General features: G+C 54.4%; 1 protein-coding gene across 7 annotated transcripts in view; it reads left to right on the top strand.

Annotated features, from left to right (window-relative positions):
- GAS7 (growth arrest specific 7) overlaps nucleotides 1-8660 on the top strand; it is a 198391-nt gene extending 189731 nt beyond the window's left edge. For 2 of the 7 annotated variants that reach the window (XM_040630032.1, XM_040630037.1), the window contains 3 exons: nucleotides 4350-4429; nucleotides 6063-6161; nucleotides 6736-8660. In XM_040630032.1, the coding sequence (XP_040485966.1) occupies nucleotides 4350-4429; nucleotides 6063-6161; nucleotides 6736-6849 (293 nt within the window). In that variant the 3' untranslated portion in view covers nucleotides 6850-8660. Of the gene's footprint in view, nucleotides 1-4349; nucleotides 4430-6062; nucleotides 6162-6296; nucleotides 6492-6735 lie in introns of those variants that run through there. The other 5 variants (XM_040630036.1, XM_040630035.1, XM_040630034.1 and 2 more) reach the window with 4 other exon arrangements.
- Nucleotides 8661-8942: the final 282 nt, after the last annotated feature.

Here is an 8942-nt window from a genome sequence, read left to right as displayed (position 1 = left end):
CCCTCCCCCAAGGAGTCTGACATTTTGTTCCGCGAAAGAACCAGAGTTCAGATTCTCTTGCAAAGATTTTTCCCCCAGTGAGTCGGTTTCTGCCTCCACCTTGTGGTAAAAATTAGCCGGTGCACAAGGAGGAGGAGGAAGGCCTGTTAGAACCAGTAAAAAAAAAAAAAACAAAAAACCATAGTCCCTATTTCTTCAGAAAGTCCCAAGTTGAAGGGCACGCAAGGACAATGCTGTTTATCGCTTTCTGGGACTAAAGCGTGTGCTGTCATTAGGGTCTGGAGCCGATGGTCTCCGAGTCCTTCTCACCTGAATTTCTGGTGAACCGGGCACAGTTAACTCATTATAGAACGATGCAGCCACTGTCTGGACGTGACGACACGGTGGTGGAGAAATCGTCACAAAGCAGTGTGACATAAACACGACACTTGATTGAAAAATCTTACAATGCACGGCGATAACCGGATCCAGAAATAGAAGGCGTAATATTTTTTTTTAAGATTTTTATTTATTTATTCGACAGAGATAGAGACAGCCAGCGAGAGAGGGAACACGAGCAGGGGGAGTGGGAGAGGAAGAAGCAGGCTCATAGCAGAGGAGCCTGACGTGGGGCTCGATCCCATAACGCCGGGATCACGCCCTGAGCTGAAGGCAGACGCCTAACGACTGAGCCACCCAGGCGCCCCTAGTGTTTGAATTCTTAACAATGTTTCTTAACATTTAAATGTATACACATTAGATCGTCGTCTTTTCTATGTTCTTCCTGAACTTATATTTTTATCGATATTCCTTCGCGATAGCTCTGTTCCGTCACCTATTTGCCCATCCATTCCCGTCCGTAAGACTTTCTAAATGGGTGAATGGCGTCCACATGAGCTGCGACTGGACCCGAATTTATTTCGTGATTCTCCTGATTGACTTTCGTAGGACTTTGAGATGCTGGTGGGTGTTCGGCGATGTTGTCAGTGTAACGGCGTGTATGTGAGACTCAGTCCGCGGGGGAGAGAACGTAGATGTGAGTTTCTGGGTCAGAGTGTTGTGTTTGGATGGCTGGTTCCGGAGTGTTGTCCAGAAAGGGGTCTCCATCAGGGGCACGTGAAGATGCCCGTTCCCTAAACTCTGGTCAGCACTGCGTGAGATCAGACTTTGACATCCTAGCTGTCTGGTGAGAAACACTATTTTGTTGGCAATTTACGTTTCGTTTTGAGTGAATTTGAGCTTTTTTTTTTTAAGATTTTATTTATTTATTGGACAGAGAGAGACAGCCAGCGAGAGAGGGAACACAGGCAGGGGGAGTGGGAGAGGGAAGAGCAGGCTTCCTGCTGATCGGGGTGCCCGATGCGGGGCTCGATCCCAGGACCTTGGGATCATACCCTGAGCCGAAGGCAGATGCTTAATGACTGAGCCACCCAGGTTCCCCTGAATTTAAGCTTTTTAAAAATAGACTTCTCTATGTCATCTGTGACTTTTTTCTGGGAACTGATGAACTCCTATCTTCTCCTCTGTTTCTCTTATTCTGACAGATTGATTGGTGAAGATTAATTACATGTGAGGAAAATTAACGTTCTGTGGTTTGAATTGCAAATATTTTTCCCAGGTTGCCATTTATCATTTAATTTTTTTTTCTGTATAGTTCCTTCTCCTCCCTCTCTCTCTGGCTTATTTTCTTCCTGAATTTTTTTGTAGAACGGTCTTTGCCCCTAAGTTCTGGGTTTTGTGACTGACTTAGAAAGATTTTCCTTTCTCAATGTATTTTATATCTTTTTTTTTTTTTTAAGATTTTACTTATTTATTCGACAGAGATAGAGACAGCCAGCGAGAGAGGGAACACAAGCAGGGGGCGTGGGAGAGGAAGAAGCAGGCTCATAGCGGAGGAGCCTGATGTGGGGCTCGATCCCATAACACCGGGATCACGCCCTGAGCCGAAGGCAGACGCTTAACCGCTGTGCCACCCAGGCGCCCCTCTCAATGTATTTTGATTACTTTTCTTCTTTGGCCTCGGGTTTAAGAAATAAATACGTACCTACGTGACCCACCAAGTGTTTATTTGAACTCACACCACCGCTTTTTGCCGTGTTCCTCAAGGTCTGATTTTTGTGTGTGTGTTCGTTTCTTCCGTATCCTAGATATTTTGCTGTCCTCTCGTATTCTAGTTAATTGGTTCTTTGTTTTCATTTCTCCCGTGTTCTAGTTATTTTGCTATTTCGTTTCTCTCTCATTCTAGATAGTCTTGCTATTCGTGGTTTCTAATCAATTTCAGCCAAATTCAGAAAACATGACATTTTCACGACCTAGGGCTTTGCCCCCTTTGGTTTCTGGTCTTCCCGTTTGTGTCTCGGTGCGTTGCGTGGCCATCAGAAAACACAGTCTCTTATCCCTACCGTTGGAATTAGGTTGTGATGGAAGTGACTCGTCCTTGTCCTTGGATCTAACCGTGAAAAGTTCTACCTTTCCGAAACGCTTTCTGTGTGCCGAGCGCCCAGCCCCATGCCTCCGAGCATCCACGTCCAAGCCCCTGGTCCTACCAGCCCCTGCAGGGAGGTATTTCTGTACCCTTCATGGGTGAGGAGGCGGATGGATGACAGACGGTGACAGACAGGTGACAGATAGTCACAGAGCGCTGGGACCCAGAATCCCACCGTCTTCTTCCAAAGACACTGCTTGTCCCCGTGTTGCTGGACGGCCCGTAACGCAGAAGATGCCGGCTCTTTTTCCCTCCCTGTCCCTCCGTTCCCTTCCCTCCCTCATCTGTCCCAAAGCCACTGGAAGGGAGCGCGTCTGGACCCTCAAGGGGCTTGATCACATTTTGTCATCATTACTGTCACCCTAGCTTGTGTTACTGTTGAACCAACTCTACCAAGCACTAGACTGGTATCGACCTACTTTATCTTCGCCATGACTCCGTGAAGATACTGTTGCTCTCCCATTTTATAGGCGATAAGCCTGAGGCACAGGCAGGTTAACTGTCCACGATTGATCGCACAGCTACTAGACAGTGGAGCTGGTAGGACCGCCCAGATAGTCTGGGTCCAGAACCCGAGTCCTTAATTCGTTCTGTTCAGAAGGGTCCCCTCGGGCTGGCTTCGTGGAGAGAAGACCCCGTCTCCTACAGCTACCCGATTTCCAGAGCACTTTCTCGAGATCGGGATCAGCAAAGAGGACTGTGGGAGTTTGAGTATCCGTACGTTTGTAGGGTGACGAGCGGACCCCCGCCTCGTTGGTCAGGCACGGGCTCCTGGTGGGAATGTATTTGCACGTACTTTCTTCTCTCCAGGTCAGTCCTTTCTTAGGATCAGGGACCCTTTCCCTGGCCGTGGATCAAGTGCCCTTGGTTGGGTTCTGTTTCTCGGGCTCCTCTCTGGGCTAGCGATGTAGTCCGGTGGAGGGGGTACTGAGCTGGGCCCTCGGTCATGGGGACGCGAGTCTCCCCGATTTCTTTCACTTCTGTTTCAGAATACACACAAGCCGAGGGATGTGGTTAGAGGAATAGCTTTGAATCTGCCGGCATGACTAGAATGAGAGTGAATCGGTTAGCTTGGGGTTGGCTTATGCGTCTTTCCCTTCGCGAACACAGACCATGATTCTGCTGATCCGAAAACCAGGGTTCCTGGTGCTGGTACACTTTAGTGATGTGTGCAAATGCCGTACGGTTGGTTTCCTTTCTAATTGCAAAATGTTTCAAATGTCCCTGCCGTTCCGGGAAATAACCTACCAGCCGTCACGATTGGAGAGTTAGGTTTATTTCACATCTCTCTGTTTTATGAAATCAAACGCCGTGGGAAGGGCTCCTTCCCTCCCACCCACCCTCTCTGTTTCCCCAAGTGGCCACTGTCCCGGGATTGGGGTGTAATGTGCCAGTGCGTGAGTGACCACAGACCACCAGACACGTTATTTGGTGTTTCGGAATTATATTCCAGCATGTGTATGCACACACGTGTGCCCGCACACTTGGGACTTCCAGACTTTTCTTCTTGAACTCTTAGCTACTTCTAGGTTGCTTATGACACGTGTTTTAACCGAGGAGGACTCTCCAGTGTCACGTGACACTGCTCTCTCTAGAGAGGGGAGCATTTCTTGGGCTCATGGTAGGATTGGGGGGCTCCTAAGAGCACCCCCATATACACACTGAGAAACCCTCATCCTGAATTCTTGGTATCTGGGGTCAAAGCTCAGATGGACAGTCCTGATGCGGGGTTGCCCCCTTTTCCTTCACGCTGCTNCGCCCCCCCCCCCCCATTTCCCAGCGGCCTCCACGACCCAGGGAGAAGAGAGGCCATGGGGCGCAGGGGGGCAGGGCAGCCGTGGGGAGCAGGGGACAGAGTGCGATGGTGGCTGGTGGTCTTTTCCAGGAGATGACCTCATGCGCTGTGTGGACCTGTACAACCAAGCCCAGTCCAAGTGGTTCGAAGAGATGGTGACCACCACACTGGTGAGGGGACAGAGACGTGTGAGCTTGTCAACGCAGGGGCTGGCGGGATGCTGGCGGGCATGCGGGGGATGGGGTGGAGGTGGCCACAGAGCCGGTCACTAGATCATCTCTACCGCTGAGGTCGAAACCTTGACTCTGGGCCAGCCTGTGTGGATTCAGATCCGGCTTTGGCCCTTCGAGCTGTGTGAACACTGGCAAGGGCTGGGTCTTACTGTATCCTCTTTGACTGTCCCCTTCAGGGGTCAGGGTCAACCAGAGATGCCCTCAAGCAAATGTGCATTGGGGCCTTTAGGACAAATAGCCAAGTCACAGGAAGCGTGACCCTCCCACCCCCAGAAGGGTTGCCCGTCCTCGATAGAGGACACATACGGAGTGAGGTTGGGGTAGCTGTTCAGGAGAAATGGGAGTAGAGGCCTCTGACCAAGGGGTGCAGGGAATAGGCATCAGACCCCCGTTTTTGTCTTCCTATTTTTTAAAAAATTTTCTTATTTGAGAGAGAGAGTGCAGTGGGTAGGGACAGAGGGAGAGAGAGAGAATCGCAAGTGGACTCCATGCTGAGCGCGAAGCCGGACGTGGGGCTCAATCCCACGACCCTGAGATCCAGACCTGAGCCGAAACCAAGAGTCGGAACCGATGGGGCCCCCCAGGCGCCTCCTGAGTATTTCTCATGAAGGGACAGTGTCTCCTCCTCAGTGAGCACCTGTTGGGTTGGCCAGTGAGGTGTGCTTGGCACTGGGGCCATTGGGTTGGACGAGAAAGGAGGCCTGGCACCAGGTCCTGACTGCATTGTCCCACTGCCCAAAGCTACCCTCGTCCATCCGGCACAGGACAGACGAACTCTCTGCGTGCCCAGGTGTCAGCCCACCAGAGCAGATTAGAGCTCTCCCCCAGGGACAGTGACCTAGTCTTCCTCCTGCTTAAGCTCCTGATTAAACCCCCCGCTTTACCCTTCTTCCCAGTTAATCACCTGGGCTGTGACCTAGTTGTGCACAGAAGAGCAGTCTGATCCCCTAAATTCCAAAGATGCAGAACCGTCTAGAAACCAAAGGACAAACCCTTTCTCTTCCACTTGACCATGGCCATCTGACTCCTACCACCCCCCCTCACCCCCGCTTCCCCTGGCCGAGTCTCTAGTCTGCACTTTAGAATTAGATGGAGAGAGGAAAGGAGGCTGCTTGGCAGAGGCCCAGGGACAAAGCCCCAAGAGTCCGAGGCACAGAATCTCTACATGTGACCCCTGTGTGCACCCCATTGGGGAACTGGGGCCGGGGCTGCCCTGGGGCAGAATCCGGACTCTGGTTCGAACCCCACTTCTCCCATAATGCTTTGGGCAAGTGATGTTACAGATAAGAACCTTTCTCTAAATGACCGAGAACAACTAAGTAACGCGTGGGAAGCTGTTTGCTCCCACCGCGCCCAGCAGAGCTGGATTCAGGAAACAGCGGCTGCTGGGTCACCACCTCCCCCTCCCCGCGAGACGCTGGGCGAGTTCAGCCCCCGAGGGTCCGCTGGGACCCGCTGGGAGCAGGCAGTGCCTTGCGTTTTGCAGACAGCGTGGGCCGGGCCCCACGAGGTGGGAGGGTCCCCGCATGCAGGGCGCGGGCTCAGGGCTGTCTGGTCTCCGCCTGGGCAGGAGCTGGAGCGGCTGGAGGTGGAGAGGGTGGAGATGATCCGGCAGCACCTGTGTCAGTACACGCAGCTGCGGCNNGAGACGGACATGTTCAACCAAAGCGTGAGTCGCCTGCCCTGGGCCCAGGCCGGTAGGACCCCCAGGGGGTGGGGGTGGGGGAGCCGGGGCCAGAGGAGAGCCACCTGACGCTGGGGAGCGGCGGGCTGAGTAGCCCGTCTGAATGAATCTGTCCCAAAGGGGGCAGGTGCTTGGGCCCGTGGGCCCCCCCTTGGGATAGGCTTACAGACATCCTGGACATCGCGTGAATCCATCCCAAGCACGTGCGACAGAGACGCGCGTGAGCTCTCAGCCCGAGGAGAAAGAAGGTCCTGACAGTTAAAATAGCTGAGCCCTTATTGCCTCCCCTGGCGAATTTCTTACCAAAAAATAAATAATCCAGAAACATCCAGAGTCCCTAAAGCTAACGTTCTGTTGGCCCTGTTCTGGGACGGTCAGGGTGGGGACAGACGGAGGAGGCGGCCCCAGGCTGGGGACGGAGTGCCCTGAGCAGAGTGGGGCTGAGAGCCCGGGGCTCCCCGCTCTTGCAGCCCTGCGCACGGCTGTCCCTCACAGGGGCCTCCGTTGTCCCTGGCGCAGCCGCCAGCTCTGACTGTGTCCCCTTCTCCGTCCCTTGCAGACAGTCGAGCCTGTGGACCAACTGCTTCGAAAAGTGGACCCAGCCAAAGACAGGGAGCTGTGGGTCAGAGAGCACAAGACGGGCAACATCCGTCCCGTGGACATGGAGATTTAGACGGGCACGCACGGCCCCGGGGGTCCTGCCGAGGAGAGGGGCGGGGGGTCCCATGGAAAGGAGGTGGCCGCACCCGCCACGGGGCCTGCTGCCAAGTGCAGCTGCCCTCCCACCCACTGTCCTGGTCCTGGTCCTCTGAGCTGGCCATTCCAGAAGGGCGGCCCTGCTGGGAGCTGCCAGTGTGCCTGGGCCGAGAAGACGGACCCACAGCCCTGCCCTTGTCTCTGAGGCTGGAGCCCCCTGACTCCTGTGCTGTGCTCGCTGCTCCAAGGACAAACAGGCTGGAGCTTTGTGGTCCCTGCCGAGCACGGGAGGGGTCACCTCCCCACCCAGAGCCAGCTGTATCACACACTTGTGCCCCTGGAAGCCCCAAGGCCCTTTGTCTAACTGGCCCCCTGTGTCCCGGGCTTTGGAGGGTCATGGCAGAAAGGTCCCTGTCTCCAACCAGGTATCAGGATCAGAATCGTGGATGGAAGGCACGGTTCAGCTCAACAGCCCACACCCAGAGTTCTTTGCAGCCCACCCTCTTTCTTGTTTTCCCGTTGCATTCTGGGAGCCTGCATCCTGGCTCTTTGCCACTTTTCCATCGTCTGGGGTCTTGGGAGTAAGGCCTGGCTCGTCTCTCTGCCCAGCCCGACCCTGCCTGGAGAGGTCAGGATGGAACTACCTCATTCAGCACATCAGCCCCGAGCCAGAGTGTTGTGTCTCCTGCTAGGTCAGGCATCTTCTGTAAAGTCTCCGGGCTGGAAACCCCAGTCCATCCAACCCTCAGCCGCTTCCTCACGAAGCTCCCTCCTGCCCCCCCACCCGCCTCCCAGGCTCTTCGCAGGGCGGGCTCAGTCCCCTGTGGGAGACGGATTGGGAGGGGTCTTCATCACCCCCCCTCCCCGAGGGCTCCACCTGCTTGTGCATGGCGGGGGTGGGACCCCGTGTGGCTTTCTCTCCCTGGTGGGCACTGCACGGGCATGGCAGACTCTCATGGTCACAGCGGGGTGTCCCCTTCTAGGCAGTGTCCTGCCACCCTGGCCTCAGCTCGTCCTGCACGTTCCAGAGCCCTGCACGGAGCCCCGCTTGGTGCTGGTACCACCTTCCCCTTTCCCCACCTCCCGATTCCTGGGAAAGCCGGGTCTGAGCATGACGTGGGAAGCATTCAGCACTCCGCGCGTCAGTCCCCGCCTTTACAGAAACACAGCAAACACGTTCTCCACCATGTCAAACCCTGAGAATCCACACCAGGGGACCGGAAGAAGAAATGACACCCACCCACCCCGGAAAGGTGGTCACGCGGCCAGCAGGGGGCAGATCCTAGCCCAGAACCCACGCCCTGAGAACCCATCCCTCGTAGCTCATCTTTTCCTTTGATTACTTTGGACGTGCAGGACCCATACGCCCCCTACAAGGGCAGGGTCCTAAGAGCACAACCCCCGGGTCCCTCGGGCTTCATGCCAGGAATTGATGACTTGAGTCTTTCGGCCCATCTTTCGCGGAGTCAGAATGATGCGCTCACGGTTTAGAGTAGAAAGATGCCCAATGTCCTAGAGTAAGCCACACTTTGTCACTTGTCCTATTGAACCAGCCCAACCAAAAAAGTCAGCGTGGAGGATGGATCTGTCCCTGGCAGGGAGGACTGCTCCTTCCGGATTGGGGGTGGGGCCAGGACACCAGCGACCGATTTTAGGATGTCTTGGTTTCTCTATGAAAAATGGGTGCTGGTAGTAATTGCCTTGTGGCTTTAGTGGACTGATTTGTGGGTGATTTTCCAATGTTCAGAGCCAATAGCCTTGTTACTAACACAGATATTTTGAGTGTGATATGGCTCGTTGGTTTTTGTTTTCTCCCTCCCTTCCGAGGATTCCTGAGTCTTCTGGTCCTCCCTGGGACCTCTTCTTGCCTCTTCAGGGGAGCCTGAGTTGGCCCAGTGTGGGCCGGGCTGTTTTCTGAAGTCATTCTTTCCCCCCCACCCAACCCCCACCTCCACTCCTCAGCTCACTTTCATTAACTTCCACATTTTTTTTTTTTCTGTGCTCCTTCATTCATATCAAAGAGCTTAGTCAAGGCTGAGCAATGTGCTAAGTTCTGGGGACAAGACAGGG

Source organism: Ursus maritimus, unplaced genomic scaffold (assembly GCF_017311325.1).
Source record: "Ursus maritimus isolate PB19 unplaced genomic scaffold, ASM1731132v1 scaffold_14, whole genome shotgun sequence".
Taxonomy (NCBI): Eukaryota; Metazoa; Chordata; class Mammalia; order Carnivora; family Ursidae; genus Ursus; species Ursus maritimus.
Note: the sequence above shows the minus strand (reverse complement) of the source record. Positions and strands in the feature narration are given on the sequence as shown.